The 25468-nt window shown below is 38.6% G+C and overlaps 2 protein-coding genes across 2 annotated transcripts in view; one reads left to right on the forward strand and one right to left on the reverse strand.

The window, feature by feature from the left end:
* esyt2b (extended synaptotagmin-like protein 2b) overlaps window positions 1-10597 on the reverse strand; it is a 38341-nt gene extending 27744 nt beyond the window's left edge. Inside the window, exons 1-5 of the mRNA XM_079259405.1 lie at window positions 9954-10597; window positions 5424-5465; window positions 4780-4914; window positions 4381-4457; window positions 2928-3000 (exon numbers count right to left, since the gene is read on the reverse strand). Coding sequence (XP_079115531.1) covers window positions 2928-3000; window positions 4381-4457; window positions 4780-4914; window positions 5424-5465; window positions 9954-10355 — 729 coding nt within the window. The 5' untranslated portion in view covers window positions 10356-10597. The remainder of the gene's footprint in view (window positions 1-2927; window positions 3001-4380; window positions 4458-4779; window positions 4915-5423; window positions 5466-9953) is intronic.
* A 2662-nt stretch (window positions 10598-13259) lies between these two features.
* Window positions 13260-23748, forward strand: dync2i1 (dynein 2 intermediate chain 1). Its single transcript, XM_079260163.1, has 19 exons — window positions 13260-13306; window positions 13454-13729; window positions 16445-16495; window positions 16720-16954; window positions 17032-17134; window positions 17217-17346; window positions 17435-17546; window positions 17628-17722; window positions 17833-17962; window positions 18116-18288; window positions 18851-19013; window positions 19356-19469; window positions 19565-19626; window positions 21856-21907; window positions 22013-22073; window positions 22366-22465; window positions 22566-22697; window positions 23005-23228; window positions 23325-23748. Exons 2-19 carry the CDS (start codon window positions 13484-13486, stop codon window positions 23494-23496), a joined length of 2355 nt encoding a protein of 784 aa, XP_079116289.1. The 5' UTR covers window positions 13260-13306; window positions 13454-13483; the 3' UTR covers window positions 23497-23748.
* The last annotated feature ends 1720 nt before the right edge of the window (window positions 23749-25468 follow it).

The raw sequence follows: 25468 nt of genomic DNA on the forward strand, positions 1-25468 counted from the left end.
GACAATTACAAGGATTATAGTATTGGAAGCGCTTTAGTCGTGTCATGTGGACACCAGCAGCTGTGACCCGCACCGAGGGAACAAAGGATATTTGATAACTGGCACAAATACATTTGTTTTGAAGCTTTATGTCTATTTTCAGGACTGAAAATCTTTTCCAAGTAGAAAAGGGTGACACTAAGAAAAGCTGCAGAGACTCACACCAACATTGTTCTTAAATGCCTCTTTCCTGCGGGAGATTCTGTGTATTAATTAGTGTGTAGAAGCAGCGTCATTCAGTTGTTCACATGTTGCTCAAAAATGCCTTTGAAATTGACCGTAAGAGCTGCGGTGCACACACCACCGGTGGTCTGAGCGAGAAGACACAGCATATAAAGTGTGAATTAATATAATTGCTTTCAGAGTCAGCTTTTCTTGAAAACAATTTGTCCTATTTCTCGAACGATTTGTATTTACATGCTAAACACAAACAGCTATAAACAAAGCAGCAAAGAGTAGCCGTAGCTGGAAAAAAAACAATCTTTTCTAAACATATGAGCTTAATGAGCATCCAGTATAAAGTTTAAGGGTCTAACTATACACAAATACCTGTGTAGCAACTTAAGAATATTTTATTTGTCTACTTCAGCTAAAATTGTCTCAACGTTGTCGCTACAGATGATTATCTCATAACATGATGCTGTTTTGCCATAAAAATGCATGTACAGCGAACAAACATTGCATGTTGTGTAAAAAAAAAAAAAAGCTTTAAAAAATGGCAGTGTGCTGGAGCAGAAAATATTGACATTTGGTGTGACAGAGAGCAGAAACTTCAGCTGCAGCTCAAACATTTTTAATCAATTTTTATGGAGATGTTAAAAAATAAGCAACTCAGAAACGCTGCTATTATGGTTAATGATCATTTTTCAGATTAATCCACCCCTGTTGTGTGTCTGTCTGTTAATATGACAGCAGCACTTTAGACCAGTGCCATAGGAAAATTGGTATTTATATCCCATAAGGGCTACCTCACTGGGATGAGCCTATCAAAATGTTACAAACAGGATATATGATAAAAGTTTTCACACGCAGTTCCTCATAGTAAGTGCTATCACATTCATTTTTCAGACTTATTTTTATGTCCGTCGCCCAGAAAAGTTCAGAAAACGCTGATCAGCTGGACCAATAACTGATACTGAAATCTGTCTGTATCTTTAAATGTCAGGGAGCTACACACACAAACGTAAACCTTATTTGAACATGAGTCATAAAAGTCACATAAATGTGAGTTCATTCTCACAACATCTCATTTATAAGTTTTTTATCTGGAACACTGTGTATTTATTGCAGTATTGACAAAACTGTCTTCAGGAATAATAATGGCTTTAAGGTAAGGAGACCTACACTAGTTAAACAAAAAGGATTTTCAATAATGGGTCCATTCAGAAAAGAAAAATGACTTCCCCTTAATGCAGTTTGTTGATTTATAAGCAGGTTTAGCAGGCTTCTTTAGCTGCAGTAGTTAAAGAGGCAACTTCTTTCCAGGAATTCAACCATTTAATAAACATATTAAAAAATGAACAGCAGTGTCTGACCTTGTATGGAGCCGCATGAATCCACTAGGTGCAATGCAAATCACCTTGGATATGGACAAGCACTGATGTATCTGTGTTTATAATGAGCATGGGGAGATGCTCAATGTGGGTCTGCTGGAGTTACATAATGAGGACAATGAGCAACAAATATGTCCCAGGGGAAGACCTGACGGCACTCCGAGGAGGAGCGCAGATTGCTCCTTCTGCCTGCTGTTCCTCAAAGGCAACACTCAAAGGGCCAAAGACACATATTAACGACATGCAGGAAAGCAGAGAAAATGCAAATCCTCTTTATGTTTTCAAATCTTTTCATTTCACCTCAAAAATGTTTATGTAACACAGCTCAGGCTAAACCATAAAGCGCATCCACACTATATATTTTTTTTTTTACATTGCAATGTAATCTTCTTTATATGTTTCTTTTTATTGCTCACTCATGCGATTCATTATTTGAATAGCTCTGCAGAGTAGTACATCGCATCTACCGAGTGAAGAACCAGGACTGACAAAAAACAGACTTTTAAACTGTTATGTATGTTTTCAGATTTACCTCTGTTTTTTTTGGTTTGTTTTTTTTTTATTTCAGACAGCATTTTCAGAATTTTACTTCTTGAGAAGCATAAATGTGATAATATTGAGCAATATTTGTAGATAAGAACATTTTTTTTGGTTTACCTCAGGTGTGCATAGTTGATTTAAAGGCACCTACCGGCCCTCGCTCTTACTCGGCTAACCTGCTTTCACATAGAAGCAAAGATTGTGGATTTGATTATCGAGATAAAATTGAGCTGGGAGTTTTCCACCTCACTTTGGTTGAATATCTTAAATATAATCAGTATTTTTTCCCTGCAATGCCAATGAAAGCCAGTCATGAATGGAGAGACAAAAATCTGAACTTATGCAGCCTGTGAGTCCTCGAGGGCAAAATAGTTGATAACCAGTGCATTGCATACTTATTTCCAATCTGTTGTCTGCCACGTTGTTATACAACTTCTGCCTTGTATGATCCTGTTTCTCCTCTATTTATACTGTCATAAACCACGATAATGACTGTATGCTTGCTTTGTTCTCTAAAATGTGTTTCCATTTAATACATTTCAACATATGGAAGGAAAAACATTGTTGCCTAAATACAGTAACAACCTTCTGTTATTATGTACACATATGGGGAATGAACACAGAACAAATGAACAAGGCTTCATAAATCAGTCAACAGGTGGAGACCTGTATGTCAAGCTACATTGTCACGTCATATCTAATACATTGTGCTCCATTCCTGATGGTCAGAGACCAAGGCTTGGGCCATGAAAAAGCTCCTCTATAAAGTCGTGAAACAAAAAGGACTTTCCTCACCTGGATGCTCTTAATGCCGGCTTTGCAGTAGTAGCGTTTGATGTCCACTTCGATTTCAGTGTTGCCAACAAAGCTGAGACAAAAACAAGACACAGTATGCTGAATAAAAATATGGGGATTCAGTCTCCATTTAACACTTTGAAGATCTTCTCTGTTCAAACATTTATATCTGCAGTCTCGTCTGCTAAAGATCTGCATTTTTAGTCGAGGTTTTTTTAAAGTCTTTTGGCTTTATTAATTATGTATCAATGATCTTGTGGTAAATGTTCTCTGAAAGGTTGATTTCTAGCCAACGTTCACAGTTTTCCAGCACGCACTGGGTTATCTTTTTATTAAGTAGCTTGTGCTCTCTGTGCTGTTTAGCCATGCAGTATGACAAGCACCACTTTTAACAGGGCAGAGGGCCATTTCTGGGACGCTCCTGAAAGACCCTGCAGGCTGGAGACGGATGAAGTCACAGTCTTGAGCGACCATGATCAGCCTCACGCAGGCTTCACACCAGCTGGACGGTGTCTGCATTAGGTTTGAATTCCCGGACTGCTGCGTCACAACTCCATGTTTATTTTCACACCACCAACGATTCTCTTTTTAGATAAAGATTTTGGTGTACAGATAATATTTTCTCAAAGTGAAAATATGAACGCTACGCTGCCAGGTCTAATTAAAGAACAGTCACATAAAATTCATTATTTACTGCTTAGAAAGAAAGAATTAATATATCTACCAGTAATCCTATATATTTATACATATGGATTGTTGCAACATTGAGACTATGATTATTTATTGATATTGATATAAGGACAATATGACAATCATTGAATGTTTTGGCTGTGGCTGCTTTTGTGAAACCTGAATTATGGGTAAAAATTGTGCAAAATACTGAAACTCTACAGCAGACTGCACTTAGTTTGAGCTCATTTATCACTGCTAGTGGGAAGCTGGCCTTAGTACATATTAGGGGATTGTCAGGGGGTTAAAATTCAATGCTAATCTAGTTGTGCCTCAAGTATTTGCATTATTTCTCCATGAAGTTTGAATAGTGGAGTAGAGTTGTTGATTTATTCATCTGTTTGTTAAAACAACTTATGCAAAGATTGTACAAAAAGAAACTTCTATAATCAGGTTTCATTTCTTTTTTTTTTTTTTGTCCAACAATGAATTACTCATGAAACATTATTGTTCATTAGTCTGGACATCTCAGTTGCTGTAGATTTGCAACAGAGAACATTGGCTTTGGCAAAAGTCAGCAATATCTGCCTTTCCAACTTTATCTTCAATCTGCCTATTAGTGTCTGTGACTTCCACGGGAGCAGGATAGAAAGAGGCTATTTATTCACTGACGTCTGGTTTTGCTGTACTGTAAACAGAACAGCTAAATGGTTTTTAGCTGTTAAGTGAATATTTGTTGTTAAAAATCTAAGTTGAAATAAAAAAAAAATAATGGCGATCTCACCTGATCTGCAGGTCCATTATAATCTGCCGCTTATCCACATTTTCTGTGTAAACCTTGACCCCATTGATCCTCAGGGGCTTAAAAAAAAAAAACAAGAGGTAACCATTATGACCACAACACCAATCCAGTGCATCAACACTACACCAGCAGCCCCAATCCTCCCAACCCCCACGCGTTTGCCGCAAGGTCAACCCCCTCCCGAGCCCACACGGAAACTATTTGTGAAACAAGAATGTGTGTCAGCGACATCCATGTACTGTATGTTCACGTTTTAAACTACCCCCCTCCCCCTAAACCCCCCACCTTCCCCCAGCTGTTCCACAGCACCTGCTGCTGGTGGACTGCTTACTGACTACTGGAAGAAAACATGATCGCTGTACCAGTGTCTAACATGCTCACTTTATCTCCTATATCGATCTTGCTGAAGCAGAAGGTGCTGAGGTGGGCATGGGACTCTTTCACAGCCGGCTCGATCATTTCATGGAACAGCTTTTCCACAAACTGGCTGATGTACGGCCACATCTGTTTCACCGTCTTAGGAGACACAGGAAAAAGGAAATGACTTCTCATTTTTTGTCGACGTTTTGTCTTTGTCCACAAATGCATGCGTGTGGTCACTTAATAGCACTGCCTCACACAGGTGTGTCACACTCTGAACGACACATCAGAGTAAAATATTCAAAAAGTGGTTCTATTTAAAGAAAACCGTGTCAGACTCATTCTCATCAAGCATGGACAGAAACTCATGAAATCTTTATCAGTCACTGCTCCTCCACTATTTTAATATATACTCATGACTGGCTCTGAATGTACATCGTGGCTGTTGCCATGGGGATTTACAAGGGTTAGCTGCAGACCCAGGGCTGCATGTTAAAATCAAATGTGCTGCAGTGTGCTGGCCCCGTTGGGAGAAGGAGAGGGAGCAGCAGGGCAAGAGGCATCCCATTTAATCTTTGCTCTAAAAAAAATGTATAAATAAAAGAGAAAAGATGAGGGATTCACCGAAGCGAACAAATTAAAGAGACAGCTGCTCGATTCTTTACCTTGTTTAGCCACTCCACCCGCTCCACATCTGGAAAATGGACCTATAACAAAAACAAAACAGAACAGATCATCCCTAAAGAGGTAATGCTGTTAATATTGTGAATTAGACATATAATGTTTCATAATTTCATTGCACAGGTCTCTCAAAGTATGTTTATTTGCTTAAATTACTTTTCTCCCTTTATCACATCTTTAACCTTTAACTCCTTTTTCTTTAAAGCTCCTCCTGAAGTGCAGAGTCTGCTCTAACTGGTCAGCTGTTTGTTTAAAAAAAATAATAAATATAATTGCAGCTCCTTGTGCTTCATTTGAGGTGTGTCAAATCTGCTACTTGCCAAGTATCATGCAAATGTTGCACGGCAAAGTCGGTGAGTAAAGGAACTAAAACCTGGACTGAAAACAGTGTTTCAGCTTCAGTTACTCTGCAGAACTTATACATGCACAACAACAAAAATCTAACAAAGTGAAAGTCTCTGTTGCTTATGAGCATACACACTATTCAGAAAAGAAAAGGTGGAGTTAAAGGACTTGTTTTTGCTCAACTAAATACTAAGCAAATCTGGCACATATTACACCATTATTACAACAACAATTCAATAAAGTGACTGAGTTTTTATCTATGAAAGTGTTTACTGCAAGAGATTTTTTTTCTTCTTTACCCATTTTACGGATTGTCTCTGCTGCCAGTGGTCACTATTATACAGTAGCTAATGAGAAAGAAGAGAAGCTGACATGCAACTAAGGGGACTTGAACCCATGCCGGCCGCTGCGATGAGGATATACAGCCTCTGTTGATGAGGCATGAACCCCATCGTGCTCCAGTTCCTAGTTAATACAGAGTTGCTGCTTCTTGATGAAAGAAAGGAAGATTAAAGAAAAGAAGATGAAAAATATATTTCAGTGCATTTTTTTCTTTCACATTAAAAGACTTAAAGACATGGCTACTCTTTAATCACCTTACAGGTGTTACATTTCTGACATCCTTGCACATCTCTGATTCATGTTTGACTTTTTTCTCCACATCTTGACTGGGAGCAAAGTGTTGTGATCTAATGAGTCAAATCAGTCCAGGTTACTGGTAAAATTAGAATTCAGATTCAGTGTCTCTGTATTTGTGGTGAATATAAAAATATATCAGCTATCATGTGTGGTTTTTCCATCCTGATCTAGTGTTACATTTCCTAACCTCCCCTGCGTTCATGTTGGCGTCTCAACGGCAGTTTAACTCATCCTCTTGAATGACTAAAGTAAACCAGGCATTGATTAAAGGTGAAATAAAGTAAATTCCTGAAATAAAGTCAATACAGCAGTGTGCAGACATACACACACACATTTATTGAACGGCAGATGAATAATGCTTCCTCTCAGCCACTGGGTTTAACAAGTTTATTCCCTAATCCCATGAGAAAGATGAAGTGATGAAACTTGATGCGACTCCACTTAGATATGAAGTGCGGTGCAACAGCTACAAGCGACGAGGCCGTTTCTCATCGGTCAGCTACGCTGCTGATGCAGCGTTTCTGTCAGAGCGTGACTGAAGAAGTGGCGAGAGCAGGAAGATAAGACACAGAAGGTTCCAGCTAACGTGACAGATTCAGGTCTTGTGGTTTAATTAAAAAGTCTCCATCGATGCATCTCGCTGTGGCGTCATTCAGAAAATCCAGGTGAGGTGATTAAAAAAAATGTTGTTGTTGTTGTTTTTTTTTTTTTAGCTTGTAGCTGAGAAAACTAATAATCCATGTGCAGCCGTCATTGTTAGAGAAGTGTTACACTGAAAAGACTTTGAGCTCTGTCTCTTCAAAGTGTGATTAGTGGTCTCTTTGGATTTTCATCAAACAAAGCGTTTCTCTTTGAATTCAAATTTCCCATCCTCAGATTCAGAGACATGCAGCTAATAAGACCTGACATTAATGAGGCGCCACATTTATATTCCAAAAGCAATCGCAGAACTCACAAAGAGGCCGTGGTTTTTGACTGAGCTCACATATAATACCATTATATTTCACACGCGTAAAGCTCACCTCTTACATTTACTCATCATAACGCCCGCTGACAAATGCAATGCACAGCACCTGAGTCCTGTGAAACTACATGCTTGTCAAAACCTTGAAGACGAGCCAAGTTTGTAAAGCGTCACACTGTAATAGACTCAATATTTCACCGCTGGTTCGTGACATTAAGAAAATAGAGTAATGTCTGCATAAATGAGCTGTAAATACACTTGTAGTACACAAACCCTGGTCTGCATGCAAAGTTTGCAGTATCTCTGTCTAATTTCCCCATTCTGTTTGAAGTCATGCAGAACAATTCCTGTGAGCAAGTCAGTTGGTTGATAAGAGAATCAAAAAGATGAGAAAAAAAAACAATGAAAGAAAACAATCCACAATGACAGAGACAGTCCGATGAAAACTGACCGCAGAGACTTCAGAGCTTCAGAGCTTCAGATTCAAAGCTATCACAGATAAGTTGAGACCTGTTGAAGTCACTGATGAAAATATACACTTGTAGATTGCGTTAAAACTTACTCAGTGCAAATAGAGATACAAGCAAAATGAGCAAACTAAATGCAAAACGGCTGCAAACACATGCAAAGCGACAACAAGGGGAGACACAAAGCAATAAAAAAAATAAAAAAAAGAAGAGGATCAGAATGCATCCAAATGAATGCAAAATGGCCGTGAAGATGCACAAAATGACTGGAGGTCAAACTGGACAAAATGAAAAATCACCACAAACAATGACAATAAGACACAAAAGGAGGACTAATATAGATTTATGATTCCGTCAGTAATCTGCTGCTCAGAGGCCAATCTAGAGCCACATCCTCAGCAGCTACAAGTCTTGGCTTTTGACTTTGAACTTTGACTCCAGCTGGATGTAAAGTTAAGCATGGCCAGACACTTTAAATGTTAAAGTCTTTTCTTCACCAGAAAGCCACTTGCTCACACTGCACAAAGCTTTGAGGGACATAAAACGTGATACAGATATGCACTTCAGGAAGTGATGTTAGAGAATAGGACAAGAAAAACTCTGTGAAAGAAGCAGAGTCAAGACTCGTTTCTGAATTTTGTGGACAAATAGACACTAGCCAAGATTAGAACCCATAACTGCTGACAATCCTCCCACTTGATGACAGCTCAATGTTGATGCACTCATGCGAGCTCAGCTTGTAAGTCTGAGACATGCTGTGAAGCTGCAGAGTGTGATGAGATTTCCCATTATGATGCACATATGACTATAGATTCATGTAAAGCTTTCGCTTTGATAGATCACACACATAAAAGCAGAGGGTGCTTTAGTGTCTGAATAGTGCTGCTTATTTTAATGGGATTCTTTAGCTCTACTCCGCCTAACTCCTTCACCCCCACTTAGTAGCCTCAATGCATCCTCAGCCATGTGTCAGCAGCAGCAGAAGTGCTCTTAACTGTTCTCACAACATCAGGCTGCACTGACGAAACTGGGATCAGTCTGGGATGAACTGGTTTTAGAAGGCCTTTATTCTTCCAGCTGATTTGAGATCCAGCTGAGATTTGACATATTTTAATTTGCAACTCATTTAATTCGGATTTTATGCTTGCTGATTGAACTAAACTGGAGACCCTCTGATGGTTTTAAAGGGGGGAATCCTCAACCGAGCTGTAATTTCTGTGGGGTATTAAAGTGATAATCGTATGAAGTCTGTTAATTTTTTGTCTGGTGGACTTAGCTGAGTTAAAAAGCATTGCTTTCATAGCAAAGCTGGTTACTTCTGCTTCTCCATGTGACGCTCCAGTCAGCAGTTAACATGTAAACAGCAGCAGTCTTACAGCTGTCTTTCACAACCATCAGTCCCAATATCCTAACATATGACTAAATGATGACCACCCATCTAAAACAATGTGTCACATCCAGCAGTAAGAGTAAATCTCAGTTTCTACCATGTAAAATGTATACATTTCATTAATATAATTTGTTTTTGTTTGTTTTGTAGGTTTGACTGGAATAATTAAAGACAGTCTTTACCATCTGATTAGTTTGTGTTCTGGAGATAGTTGAGAATCTTTGAGGAAGTTTCAAACACTTCCCCGAGCTGTCTGCAGCTATTGTCCAGATAAAGTGTCTCGGAAATAGGCTGAAATTCTGGGGAGATAGCTAGTCTGAATCCCAAAATAACAGAGAGCATGTGGTCATGTTTGCCTCCCTGCATGGTGTCTGGTTTACCATTGTACCCTGCTGTATTTAGACTGGGACTGAGTCTCATGTCACTGCTGAGGGACAGCTGCCTCAAAGCTGCCCCACCTGATCTGATCAGGTGATTGTTTTGTTTTATATATATATATATATATATATATATATATATATATATATATATATATATATATATATATATATATATATATATATATATATATATATATATATATATATATATATATATATATATTCCTGGAAACTCGTGAATGGTGCCCACAAAAATACCATGCGCTTCTTCAGCCAGCTGAAAAAAAAAGCTATAGGCATCATTTTTCTGTTCCTATCTCGTGTCTTACCCATTGTGGTAAATCAGAGGTCGTAAGACTTGCACTTCGTTCCTCTTGATCAAAGAAAGCCAGAGCTCGGCTCAGCCGTGTGTGCTTCCCTCCTGCGTTTCTCCTCCACCAGAAAAATATAACAAGTCCGATCAGCAACCAGCTAAAACTGAACTCAAAATAGCCCAATGCATAAATAGGAAAGACCAGAACGAATGTTTTCGCGAAGTGGACCCAGGTCTGGGCCAGCTCGCTGGTAGACGACACGGGGGCATTTTCGGGTACACTCCCCGCTGGAGGAAGGGGAAAGTTGACGTCTGGCTGAGCGGCGCCCGGCGCGGTGTGTCCATTCTCTTTCGGTACAGCGGGACTTGCATTGTGTGATGGGGCTCCATGTACAGCAGTCATGCTGTCTCTTGACATGTCTCTGTGTCCTGGAGTATGTCCTCAAAAAGTCTAATTGTAGATTGGGTTGAGTGACACAGATCCCATGCGTGAAGCGCTTTCCTTTGGGAGTCTGCTCTCACGTTGGCTCACCTGCGCGCCTTCCCATCGCCCTCCGTGAACTCGCTGGCATTTACCTCTTTAAATTGTGATAAAAACAGCTTGAAAAAAGATTTCATTGATTAAACTGGTCTGCTCAGTCAGTGTAGTCCACACCTACTGTCCTCCTGCCTTCGCTGGGTGGGAATGATCTTTTCCAAGAACGCACTGGTATCCAGCGTTACTTGAAGCGCCAGGGGGGGGAAAAAAAAAACTAGAAATATCGCCATCTGGTGTTCAAAGGTGGTAACTGACCCAATGAAGTAACCCGCCAGACCCCCTCATCAGCTTCAGGGGCGTTGTCGGGACATCGGGCGAGTTTTTATTGTTTAAGAAGGATCAATTTTTAATTGTAACTAGATGTTAACTTATACATCTTGATATGTTTTCACCTGTTCAGCTCGTAGTGTCGGTTGCACCCTATTTCTTTTGACTTTTATCTAATCTTGCTCGTAAGAAGAAATGCCAAAAACACTCTTGTCCATCTGTTTATCTCAGATTTCATCTTAAGATTTTAATAAACTGTTCAGATACGTCTCTCAAAATAAGTTTTACTCAAACTGATTTCTGCTCTGGTGGCCTTTTTATTCAACTTTGCACACGGTGTCGTTCTAACCATCTATTCTTTGATTATTACTGTTTTGTGACTTGTGAGCCATTTCATCTATTAAGATATTTTCTTGTCTGTATTCACTTAGACATTTGATGTTCAAAAATTGAAATTGTCAATTTTTCCATTATTTAAAACTAATTATAACTCGATATTTGAAAGACAACCTCTTCTTCACCACCCTGAGCGTCTCAGAAGCAGGGCCAATTTGTTGCTACAGCAGGAAGGACATTGTGCTTCGTCTCTTTTTCAAATGGAGTAGAAATGTACATCTTATTACGTGTTCACAGACCATGGTGTCCAAAGAACTACAAAGTGGTTATAGAGTGACATAAAAATATCTAAATGTTGACAGCAAATAGAATATACAAAAAACAAATGGTGTTCACATAGTGAAATGCTATAGAAAGGATAAGTAAAAGGTGCAAAGTCTAACAATGAGGAGATAGAAAGATCACAGATAGCAGAGACATGACCTAAAATAGGTCCAATTTCCAATGTAGAGTGAGATATCTGAGACTAATCAGCATTTGATGCATATCCAATGAAATGTGAAGAACTAATACGACAAAGGACAAAATATAAACAAATAAATATATTAAAATTATGCAAAATAATAATATGGGTTAAATTAATATAATGGGATGTTTTCTGGTTGCTCATGGTGACGTTGGCAGGACCTTGGTCTGGTGGTGGCTTTCACACGTTGCGTTTCCGGGTTCTGAAGTAAAGAGTACAGAATAATCGTTCAGGAATCGTTAATTAGAGCTTTAGAAAATTCGGAAATTGACATATACACAAATTGTGGTCATAGAAGAAACTAAACCAACTAAGCCAACTATAAAATTGATTATCTGTCCTAAAAATAAACGAATCCGTCATAAAAGACAACGTTTTAGACTGTTACCGTGGTAACTGACTGTTGTTAACAGCGATTTCTCTACTGCTGATTAAACATCCTGTTGTCAAGCCAAAGTGACGCGTTCGCCATGGTTTCAGTCAACTGCGCATGCGCATCTGAAATTTACCGTCATGGCGGCGTCATTACAAAAATATCGGCTAATTTTCTGCGTTTTTAAAGCTTGAAAAATCAAAAGACCGACAAGAATATGCACAGTGAGAAGGTGAGTGACTTTTACGGTCATTGGGATAGCTGAGAAATGTTTGTGTGTCTTTATTGAGGTAGAATGTATCCATTTAGTTCGAAAATCTGCTATTGTCTCAGAACGAAGTGGCTGTGATCAAGTGAAAATAAAAACTGTTTATTTAGAAAATAACCAAGGAAGACACATGGAGACCCTCTGACCTGAGAAGACATATACGCGTAAGTTAGTCTGAGTTCAGAAAAGTCTTGTAGTAGCTGGATTTATATCAGTAGACAACTATAGTTTTACCATATGAACGATTTTGTTTTATCCAATATTTAGGAGACAGATCACAGTGTTGACTATGCCAGGAGAAGAGACGAGAATGAGAGAAGACACCGTGGTGGGGAATCCATAGAGAGACGCCACACTGAGGAGTCCAGAGGAGACAGGGACAAAAGGGAGAGGGAAAGAACAAGAGAGAGGGGAAATGAAGATAAAAAAGACACATTTGTTGAAAGAAGGAAAGAGGGTTCCCAATCCCGAAGAGCTGAAAAAGACAGAGAAAACAGAGATGAGAGGGATAGGGAAAAAATTAAATTAATAGATGACAACAGACGTAACAGAGGAGACAGGGACAGGAAGAGAGATGATAGAGAGGAAAGGCATGACAGGGAAAAGGATAAGGATAGACGCAAAGATAAGGAGAAAGAGAGGGTAAGGGACAGAGAGAGGCACACTGAGCAAGACAGAGATAAACGGAGAGAAGAAAAAGACAAGGAAAGAAGTAGAGAAGAACGAGACAGAGAGCACAGGAGTGACAGAAGAAGACATGAGGAAAGTGGTGAAAGAAGAAGAGATCACAGAGAAAAGGGCCACGGGGAGCGGAGTGATCGGCAACACAGAAATGACTATGAAGACAAGAAGAAGGACAAAGACATCCAAGAGAGACACAGAGACAGAAAGCATTATGAGCGGAGAGATGAAAGAGGTGTGTATGTTTAGGCTGGCATGTTTACAAGATTATAGTGTCCATGTCATGGCAACTGTCCTGTCTTTCTGATCCAGACTATAAAGAAGAACACAGGAGACACAAAGAGGAGAGAGAACACAAACACAAAGAGAGAGGGCATCATGTAAGCATATATATAGTAGTAGTTTTAATTATTATCTCATTTGCTTTTTCAGGAAAAAAACAGCAAAGTTGCTGTGTTTGGAATAACCACTGAGATAAAAATAATTTAGCTACACCCTTTCTTTTTGTGGTTGTTCCTGCCATATAGGATGAAAAACGGAAGAATGGGAGTGAATCCATGGAACACCATGACTTGAAAGAATCAGGTGAAGGAGTCAGAGCTTCCCGAGGTAACAATGACCAAGCTAAAAGGGACAAACACAGAGAAATGCCAAAAACAGAGGAAGACAACGCAGAAATTAAATACAGAGAGAAAACATACAAGGAAGAAGAAGATGTCAAAAGAAATCATAGTGACAGAACCGGCTCAAAGAAACTGTCATCATCAAGTCACAGAAATGAGAGGAAGGAGGCAGTAACAAAGGTTAGTACACACCTTTGTGCATGGGTCTTAAAACACCAATCTATTACTATGGTTTCCATATTGGAGTTTATGCCAGCGTAGTGTTGTGTAAAAAAGTCTGTCAGTGATGAGGAGTCTGGGTTTTAAGTGAAAAAGGATTTACAAAGTTTATTAAGCAAAAATAAAATGAACAAAGTACAAAGGGTTAAAATTACAAATTGCAATTTGTAGAAACTGTTCAAAGGTCTGATCAAGTCGGGAAGGGTTCTTATCTGCATACAGACTAAAGCGTCTTTTAAACCTTTTGCGCTCCAGACATCAAATACCCATAACAAATCTATGTCTATCTGTGTCTAAACAAAGATTGCTCTGAATGTCGGGCATCTCAAGGCCACTGCACATTATCTACATAGGAAAGGCTAAATGAGCAGACACTAGATAATAGGGCTGTGACAATATGCATTCCCGATTTGATTTGATTATGACTTTTTGGGTGCCGATTGGATTTAAATTGCGGTTCTCACGATTTTTATTGACTAAAAGCAAAAAGCAAAAGTACAAAACTCTTTTTTGCGAGTCCTTTTTCCTAATTTCAATGAGGAAAAAACAACACAGCTGCCAGACCATCATTCTGCTGCTGTAATGCCCAAGAAAAAGATCAATAAAAATCATTTTAAAAATCACCAAAAAAAAATTATTATGGATTTTTTTTTTAAATCAAATTTTTAACAAAAAAATTTACTTTAAAATTGTGAAGCAAAAAAAATCCCAATATTCGATTTTTTTGGATTCAATTTCCCACCCCTTCTAGATAACTAAGCAAAGTTCTTAATTTCATCATGACCCTCGCAGCAAACTCAGAAAAGCATTAATCATAAATTAATATATGCGTGAGAATATGAAATATATATGTTAGAATACTAGAATATGAAATTTCCACCACACTAGTTCTCTATTTTCTGCTTCCACAATCTTGGATGTTGAAATGGATTCTGAGCAGTGGACACTCAATATAAACAATAGAGGAGATTCTGAGAAACTCGTAAGAAACATAACCTGGAAAATAAAACCTCCACTTTTTTCTATCTGGGAACTACTTCAGTTGTATAATGTGGGTTTTAGCATGTCCTTTTATATCTCATGCAAAATAAAAAGCACATCATTGCTTTCATTTCTACTGGACTTATCTGTGCTTGTATATAAGTAAACAACTTTTAACTCATGCTGATTGAGCTCTCAGTAGTTGCACTTCTAACTACAGACTCTGGGGGTCTTCAGCCACATGATGTCATGGATGGATTTCTGAACAAGCCAGTGGGCACAGACTGGCCCGCAGCCTTTCATGCTGATTAGCTGGACTTTTACAGACATAAAATGTTAGTTGAGTATTAATTGTGATACAACTTATAATTAAAGATCACTCTTTTTACTGTTCACTTGAGGAACTATAATGAAATATTAATCTTGATCATACACATCCACTTTACAAAGAAAATAAGGCTGTAGTTGTGTCTCTCTACCGTTTAGGCTCTCTAAGCTAATTTGTAATGAATTGGTTTGCAATTACTGTAACAGGCATTTTCAGTTTGAGGTTTAAACTAGAAAGAGGTTAAAAAAAAAGATTACAACAATGATGCAAAGTATTAATGAGAGTGTCAAAAGGAAAACAATAAGCATAATACTTTAAAAACCTCTCTTAGAACACACTAAAGGATTGCAAAAACGCTAAAAGAAATGCAAAACAACCGCAAATAAAAAAAAATATGAGAAATATATTGCAAAGAAATAACGGATGCAAAATGAACAGAAATAAAGGCTAATTCACTGTTTGAATAAATCCACAGATGCTTAAAATGTTAGTTGAGTATTAATTGTGATACAACTTATAATTAAAGATCACTCTTTTTACTGTTCACTTGAGGAACTATAATGAAATATTAATCTTGATCATACACATCCACTTTACAAAGAAAATAAGGCTGTAGTTGTGTCTCTCTACCGTTTAGGCTCTCTAAGCTAATTTGTAATGAATTGGTTTGCAATTACTGTAACAGGCATTTTCAGTTTGAGGTTTAAACTAGAAAGAGGTTAAAAAAAAAGATTACAACAATGATGCAAAGTATTAATGAGAGTGTCAAAAGGAAAACAATAAGCATAATACTTTAAAAACCTCTCTTAGAACACACTAAAGGATTGCAAAAACGCTAAAAGAAATGCAAAACAACCGCAAATAAAAAAAAATATGAGAAATATATTGCAAAGAAATAACGGATGCAAAATGAACAGAAATAAAGGCTAATTCACTGTTTGAATAAATCCACAGATGCTTAACAACCATAAAGAGACTCAAAATGACAATAAAGAGACTGAAACAAATAAAATAAAAGAAATGCCACTAAAGGCAAAACCATTACTATCAGATATGCAGAAATCAAAGGCGTACAAAAGCACCAACAAGAGACATAAAATGATAATAAAGACTTAAAGTGCATCAGGTTTTTTGGTGTTGTTTATCTAGTTTGAACGTGTTGCTCCTCTGCAGAACAGATGTGGGATGCTGTTAAAGTGTCTGCAGGGATCTGTTGTAGAGTAATCCATCCATGTTCCATAACACTTTCACTGCTGCACAGTCTCTTCTACTTTCATCTTCAGTATGAGCCGAGAACACCGTCATCAGCAACACTCACTGCATAGGTGACATTTGTCTTCCTTTATATATTTTATTTACATCTGTAGGCCATTACGGATGAAGATTTGGCAGAACAAGAATATGAAGATGATTTTGAGGTAACAATGCAAAAACCTGTTTATCAGTATATTACATAACTGGTTAGTATATTTGTTTTTAACACTTATTTACTTATTTACTTTTGCATGCCTTTATCAATTTTACATTCTAAGAAACTGGTGAGTAGCCTGAGCTGAAGATGTGAAGTTTGTGCTTGTTTTGGGAGTTTGGAGTTTGACATATTATATGAGTTAACTAACAAATGGGATTTCTCGATTTGTAGGATTATGAAGATGATTTTGAGGACATGGATGAAAATGCAGATGAAAGTGAAGATGACAAGGAGTTGCTCCACTCACCGGTGGAGGATGAAGAATCGAAGGAACTGACAGCACAACGGAGGAAGGAGATCGAGGCCATTCAGAGAGCCATGGCTGAAGAAAACAAAATAGCTGAAACAGCTCAGTCCAGACAAAGTACAAGCAGAGAGGAGGAAGACATGCCTCAATGGTCCAAAGGTTGGTTTTACTGTTCTATAGTCAATTCCATGGGTTTTATTAACAGTTAATATGCGCTGTCATTGCTTTGTTTACAGATTCTGCAAAGAACAAGAATACATCCTCCCAACGTGGAAAATTTATTGACTTTGTGGCTGCAAAACAGCGTGAAGTCAGTCAGAAAGTTGCTACAAAACAGAAGTATGTAAACTTTTAGCATTCAGGAACAATCAAAGAGAATATGTCATTGTCCCTCCAGTTATTTTTTTTTCTCTAAATACAGGAAGCGAAGCAATGAGCTGCTTCGCCTAATTGATCTGGATTTCTCCATGACGTTCTGTCTCTTGGATCTGCCACCTGTCAGTGAATATGACATGTACATAAGAAACTTTGGAAATTCAAACACTAAACAGGTGAGGGATCCTTTTATAATAAAAAAATATAATTTTTGAAACAGTAATTGTGCATGTTTAGATGAAATGTGAGTGTCCACCCTGACAGGCATATGTTCAGTGTAATGAGGATAACACTGACCGAGACATCCAGACGGAGGAAATAGAGCTGAGCGAGAAGTGGACACAGCATCCTCCAGAGCGCCATGGAGCCTGTGGCGGTATAAAACCTCAAATATGATTTTCTGATTAATGTAGAGTGTTTAGTGTTCAGTTAGTTTACTGACTTTTTTTTCTGGAAGATCCAAACCTCTCACAAGGAAGAAGAGATGAAAGCAGAGGCAACATGAACACTGATTTACAACGTCTAACATCTTTTCTGCGCTCAGCCTCACAGGTTTTTAAATGGATCCTACATTTTTGTACACAATTTTCATGACTTCTGAGGTGATTAACCTTTTCCAGCTGTTGGTGCTGACTTCTTTTGTCTTTTGTGGCTAAACCAAGGTCATGGTTGTGCTGTTGGAGGAGGATCAAGCTGAGAGAAAATCACTAAGAAAGCGGAAAACTCAAACAGACTCGCTGTCTTTCAGTGACGGAAGCTTGCAGCTCAGCTCTGAGTTGTCTTTTCTTCATGGTACATGTTCTTACTGTCACAGTACTAATGGATTGATGTTTTGTTAGATGTTAAACAAAGAAGAACAGCAGCTGTTCACAATAGGCTGTTACACAGCAGCTCAAGACAGTTCCTCCCATAAAATATTCTTTTTTTTTTTATTGTCAATGGCAGGTCGACAAATTAGCCAGATGGACTTCTCTCAGGTTCAAAGACACGTCATGATGTCAGTCCACATGCCCAGAGCGAAACCCAGCGCTGTCCCTCTTGACAACAGCACCATCATCTGTATCTGGAACATCTGGGAGCCGTCCAGACCTCGGAAGATTCTTGTCTATGAATCTGAGGTGACATTTTAAGTTACTAAGTTGGTTTCACTTATAGAGTAATACGTTCTCATCAGAGATTTTCACATTTTCTTCATTTTTCAGGAGCCAGCACAAGTTTAAAACACTGGAAGTTCAGCGATTGCATTTCTCATTATTTTTGTGTTTCATTTGGCATCTTTGCATGAAAATGATTTGCCAATTTCATTGTAAGGGATGGGGCAATGCAATCCACAGGTGTACAAAAATGCAATGACTTTATAGTTTTGAAAGCTGAGGGATGATTATATATGAATCAATAGAATCCTTAAATTTGAAGGATGGTTTCAATTATGTGAGTGAAATGAATCCTTAAATCAGCTCTTTGTGTGTCAGTTTTTCAGCAGCAGAATGAAGACATTACAAACATTTTTAAGATGCAAACTATTTTTACTTTAGTTAAAAATACAAATCAGCCCATATAAAATGCAGTCTCCGCTCATGCTGATTGTGAACATGGCCTGAGATTGAATCCCAGTGAAACAAATACAACTCACCTCTGAAATGTACTGACCTAATACCCTGGAAATGCTGTTCGTTCCAGGTTCAGTGTTGCTGTTTCAGTCCTGGAAACGCCACACTGGTGTTTGCAGGAACGTCGGTTGGCTCTGTGGTGCTGTGGGACCTGAGGGAGCAAGCTAGTAACCATTACTGCTTGAAAATTGGGGAGGATGAGTGGACCGTAAGGCATCCTACCTTCTCCACTGGTGTGTTAGCCCTCATTTTGTTCACACATTCACCCCAAATCATTAATATCTTGTCTTTTGTCATATTTTATGCTTATAAAAAGAAATCACTTCTTAAAATATTCATCAAATACGTTTCCAGCTCTTCTTTTGAGAGCATGAAGCCCCTTTATATTGATCACAGTGTAACATATATCACTTTTACACTTCAGTTCCAAGAAAGTGAGGCTGGGAAGCCAGAAAATGAAAACATGAATCACTGCACATGCTGAACAGACACTCCATCCGCCCCTTCTCCTACATGAGAGTATTACAGACACATTGAAAGCTGATACTTTCTCTTTTGTCATCCTGTCAACACAGATGCAGTGATGGCTGCCTCAGCCCATTTCTCACCTGTGATATCTGTGGAAGTTGTTCCCTCCAGTGTGGCTGGAAGACTGAGGGCAGAGGTCTCACTGCTGGCATCTGAGGAAGGTATGAATTGTTAGTATGACTGGAAATGTGTGTGCTGTGTATTCATAAGTAAGGCCTTATTTCATGAAACATTTTCTTTGTTTTTATTGATCCAGAGACGTCGGGATTGTCATTCCAGCTGGCCTCTTTGGATGAAAATGGGCTGCTGAATTTCTGGGTGGGTTGATCAATAGTAGAGTTCTTTTCATCAGAAGTTCTCAATCTGGTGTGTGTTTGAAAACAAAATCATTGAAGGCGATGGTCCTGGAGAATGAGACATTGGAAGACTATGCAAGAGCAATGAGGCTGACGGGTGTTTTAAAATGATCAAGCCTCCTTCGCATTTGCTTCCAACTTCACGTCCTTCTTAGAACCATAAATCAGTCAACGCAGAGACCACAGACATGTTTTTAGTTTCAGCATCGGTTACGCTTTTCAAGCACATCATTATAACTGTCCATCATTTAAATCCCTTTTATAAAAGACACTGCTTTCCATTAATCGTACGCCAGCAGACTGTTCCTGTAGCTGTTGTGAAACAGTTTGTGGCTTCCCCATCGCGTTCTTTAATGGTATTTTTATGGTACCTCAGTCCTTTTTGTGAAAACAAACCTGCAGTTGCACTTTTGCTAACAAATTAAAAAAAGACTGAACAGATATGACAATAGTGTCACGTCAGAGAGCACACAGACGGAGGATGCAAGCACGAGTAGTGGCAGCTTTACTGGGGGGGGACAAAGATAAGTGGTGCGCGCTGGCGAAAGAGCAGTGAAGACTGCAGGCTGAGCAGCAAAACCACTCTGAGTGGAAGATGACTGGGACTGATATACGGCTGAAGGTGATGAGCCGGTGCACAGGTGTGTGTGATCAGGTTTATTAGTAGGTTGGTGATGTGGAGCGCTGGATGGAAGGAGGAGAGGGCGTTATAAATAAAGACTGTCGGTTACCCGGGTCTCTGGGTTCTCCTGGCCTGCCTCTAGCCGTGGGCGGGCGGGGTCACATTGGCATGATCACTCTTCTCTGAACACGTTCCACTCTGAATGTTCTGCATGTGTCACAGTCACTGAGTCATCCAGCAAGTTTATTCATTAACAGCAGGTAGCTCTCTTTCTGTCTTTTTGATTTAACTTGCTAGTTTCTGGTCCTCCTGACAGTCAATGGTTCTGTTCCCCACAGGGACCATGAATCTAGAGTTGGCTTGTGTGGGTGTACATATATTTATGTGTTGGTGTGTATGTGTGTGTATATATATGTATATATATATATATATATATATATATATGTATATGTATGTGTATGTATGTATATAGATATGTATATGTGTGTATATATATATATATATATATATATATGTGTGTGTGTGTATATATGTATATATGTGTGTGTGTGTATATATGTATATATATATGTGTGTGTGTATATGTAGGTGGGTATGTATGTGCATATACGTGTATGCATTGATCTCTTCTTGGCAAAATAAATTTGCTCAGCAGAACACAGCATCCAGAATATCAGTCTGCTTGCTTAAATGCTGGACAGGACAAAAAAATAAAATAAAACAAAGACTGAAAAGCCCATATTTAAGCCTTTCCTGCATGAATAATTACTTCCATATAAGTCATCCATCCATCCATTATCCTAACCGCTTAGTCCGATGAAGGGTCGCGGGGAAGCTGGAGCCTATCCCAGCAGTCTTCGGGCACAAGGCAGGGTACACTCTGGACAGAACCAGTGAATAAACTACAGTCTTTTGAAAATGGCAAATATTATGTGTGTGCTCTATGACTCTCTCATTCACTTTGTAGGTTTTGCATAAAACAGAGATTTGCTTATTTTGATCTGTGGATGTATAACTCAATGGTGCTTTATGAAATAAAAAAAAAAAAAGGCGAATGAGACTCTAAGGGATTGCAGAGTTAAAGTAATTTATTGAGTGTGAAAAGGAACACATGTCACCAAACTACTGCAACTGGTCCCATCAGTCCCAACAGTGATGCAGCATGGTGGTAAACATGGCCATGTCCCCAAGTTTTTATTAATGAATATAAACATTTAGATCATTTTCAGACTAATTCTAAATAATAATACAATTTTGCACAACATCCACTTTTTTTTTTTTTTTTTTTTTTTTTTTTTAAGAAATATGGTTTAGTATAGCAGGTTCTATTTTCTAATATATAACCTAATTTGAATTCATAAACAAGCCTCAAAATGATAAAGTGTAGTTTCAAAACTTTTATCTTCTTCCACTATTTTTGTAAAAACGACTTTTTGCTGCTATATTTGTTCAACTGGCAAATCAAAGTCAAGTCAGGAAAAAAACTTAAATTAATCTTAGCTATTATTTGAAGTTACTAGACTCTATTGTAACCATGTATTGAAGGGTGTTCCTCTCTGTGTCCTTTAGGTGGTGGTGGAGCTCCCAAAAGCCAGCGAGGCTGGCTCTCCAACAGATCTAGGTCACGAGATCACGTTTTAGAGGCCTCTCCCTTTTTTCCACACATTCTCATATTTCTCTCACATGTGCAACAGTCCTCACCCTTTGTCCTCCTTCCTACTTGCAGGTCTCCGACCTGGGGGCAAAGTAAAGCTGCTTCACAGCTCCTCTCTTCTCACTACCGAGAGGTGAGATTGATAGCTTGTGATGATCGTCTGTCACTGCAGCCACTGGCCTCAAAATAACCCAGAGTGTCTTTGCCCAGTGGGGCACAGCTGCTCGGCTTTTGGCATGCGATCTTGTTGCATGTTTTATCGCCTCAACATCTGATGGGAACTTATCTGTGGTCATGTGCTGTACAAGCAGATTGAGTACTGTGTTCGACTTTTACCAGTTGTTTTTTGAGCTGGGGATGTTGCTGCAGAACTACTTGTGACTGTTTACATTTTCCCTCTGTCTCTCGCTCCGTCTGACTCACAGGTCATCGTCGAGAGACGTAGAGAAAACACGGCCGTCACAGACACTGCTTTTAAAGTTCCATCCAACAGACTCCAATCACTTCTTTATCGGCACCAGTTTGGTGAGAATAATTTAGACTATATTTAGAAATTTTCAGACAATGTTGCCTATTTTTTTTTTTTTTTTCTTTATGATTGAATACTCATGTCATTCCTGTCTAGGGTCTGGTCAACCATGGAACGAGCCATGGTCTGAAGGCACCACCAAAGTTTTACAGGTTTCAGGAGGGTGATGTGCGACCTGTTGACGTCATCTCAATCCACTTCTCGCCCTTCAAACCACATACGTTCTTGGTAGGAGAGCTGATTTCAATAAAATATATTGAGGGAAATAGGTTTTGTTAGATTTAAGTGAGAAGATCAGTAACAATCAAGTTAGTCTGCTTTGAAGTTGGGTCTATAATCCAAGAAACTTGATCTGTTTCTTGCACTTTACTGAGCAAGTTTCATGAGTAAGTCATCATCTTAGGCTGTTCTATTCTCCAAAAACACCACTGGTCATGGTGTGTGTTTTAAATATGATCAACTCCAGACATGTGTATTTACACTATGCCGTATCTTCAAATGCAGTTTGTTCTTTATCTGTTCATTTGTTTTCTAGGTGGGCTGTGGAGACGGCAGCATCAGACTGCATACAGTCAGCCATGAGCAGCCTTTGGCAGAGTGGAGGAGCAGCACAGCTGGAAACCCGGTGGTCTCGGTGCAGTGGGCTCAGACCAGGTCGACGGTCTTCTGTGTGCTTGATGCTGCCTCCAACTTCCATATTTGGGACTTGTTGAAAAATGATGCACGACCTGTGGTGACAGAGAAAATGGATGCTGATAGGTAATGCTGCTAAGATAATCTGCAAATGAATCTGTAAATAATTGTTTATATCTGTTAATTGTGTGCTGATATCTGGTGCATTTTTTCTGTTTTCAGGGTGACGGCTATGGCCGTGTTTGGAGACTCAGGACAACGAAGCACATATTCAGGAATAGCTCTGGCACACAAGTCAGGAAAAATAGAGCTGCTATATTTCAGTACAAGTTTTACTGTGTCAAGCTGTGCAGAGGAGGAAAAGTTGGAAAGTTTAATAACTGAAGCATTTTGACCTCCTCTCATCTTTACACCGACAGTGATTCACAGCTTTGTTACTACAACTGTTAATTAAATCTTGGAGAGGCATAATGATCAATTTGTTAATCCATTTTTGGAAGCCACTTTGTCTACTTAGTAACATAAATATGATGTATGTATGTGTGTGTGTGTTTTTTTTTTTAAATAACACTTGGTTAAAGAAGTTGTTGTATTTAAATACCAAAGATCCTCTTCAAGGATCTGTACATTTATTATACATGTTAAAAGAAGCAGATGTACATGTTTGTTTAAATAAATATTTTTATCTTTTGAAGAATTCATATATTTGTATGGTATTAACAAGTTTACTTTCTGAAATAAACTCAGTATATCCATCCTTGAATTGTTTGGTAGGTTCTCGCATGGGCATGCATCCTCTTTTCCTGCTACGGTTAGTTATACGGCCATAATAAATTCCTTAAAATATTCTTTTAACAAGGTGGAAGAATATAAACTACCAGGATGTTATTAAACAATGAAGATAAATAAAAAAGCTAAATACTTGTTTAAATAGCAAATAATACTGTTTTAGTTACCTATATTATTATTAAATTAATAGTGTACTACCTCTTAGACAAGTTTCTAAGTTTTACACCGGAACCAGTGCACAAAATATCAAGTGCTGTAGAATATAATTATTTAATATATGGAGATCAGTTGGAAAATATATCTTTCTTTATTTTTTAAGAACAACAGAAAATATAAGAAAAAAAATAAACATTTTCAAGATTGAGGTTACAACAAGCTGCAGTCATGGCTGTAGCTGAGCAACCTGTTGCCTGGCAACAAAGAAAACTATAAGTTGCAGAATACAAAGCACTTACTCCTTACACACTCAATCATTGACCTAGACATCCAACAGCAGCCACATAAGTGTATCTGGGACTTACAGCCACCAGGTGAGTTTCTCAATTTCTGAACAGATGAGTGTTTTTAGTCACAGCATGTAAAGAAATGGCTGAACAGAATAAAGAAAAGGAGGCAGTTTGGTCCTCTAATGTGTTAGGCTAGTACAGTTTTTAACTAATTTAACTGACCAGCACATTTTGACTAAGTTATTTTTAACTTATTGATCTTGTTTATGAAAGGGTTGCTTGATTTAAAAAAAACAATGTGAATGACTGGACAGCTACAAATCTATAAAGTTGCTTCCTTCTAAGAATTAGTCAAAATATAATCAAAACAACACAGTGCATTCACATTATATTTGATTTAATATCTTCATATTTATCTTATTATTGTTATTATTCAGTGCTGTGCAAAATTGTTTTGGTAAACATAAAGTAATTGTTTTGAATCCTGTGTAGATGCTTTGAGATGGCGTGTCTAGGAGAGAGGGGCCCAACATCCACAGCGCTGTTGCCTGGTCCAAACCTGACGCTGCTTTCTCAACGTCCTGAGACATCAGATGAGGAAAAGTTTGAAATGCACGATTTGTCAAGACAGGATGTGAAGCAGCTTATTAAAAATGTAAATTAATATCACACTGACCTCCTTCGAGCACCATCAGTCCTCTCAAACTGATCATTCATTCTTTTCATGTGTGTCTGCAGGTTATAATTCCTGAACCAACACGTTACCTACTCACTCATCACAGTCTCTGTCGCCTGAAGCATATTTCCTGTGACAGCCCTGTTCGTTTCATGATGTTTTCTGAGGCTGCTAGAGCTTTCATTTCCCTCCACATGGACAACACAGTGTGTCTTTACAAAGCTTATGGTCACAAGCAGACCCTCTCAACACACTTGAATTTCAAGGGTTTGACTGTTACAAAAACCCCAGCCCGTCTGCTTGGCTGGGGCCCTGGCCCCATCTTGACACTTCTGGACAGCAATTTACACCCACTGGTTATTGCTGACAATGTTCTGGATATACAAATTTGTGAGGCTGCAGAGCACTCCACAGAGCTAGTCACTGCAGGCACGGGGAATGTATGTGTGTGGTCA

The sequence above is a fragment of the Telmatherina bonti genome, assembly GCF_933228915.1.
Source record: "Telmatherina bonti genome assembly, chromosome: 20".
In the NCBI taxonomy this organism is placed as follows: Eukaryota; Metazoa; Chordata; class Actinopteri; order Atheriniformes; family Telmatherinidae; genus Telmatherina; species Telmatherina bonti.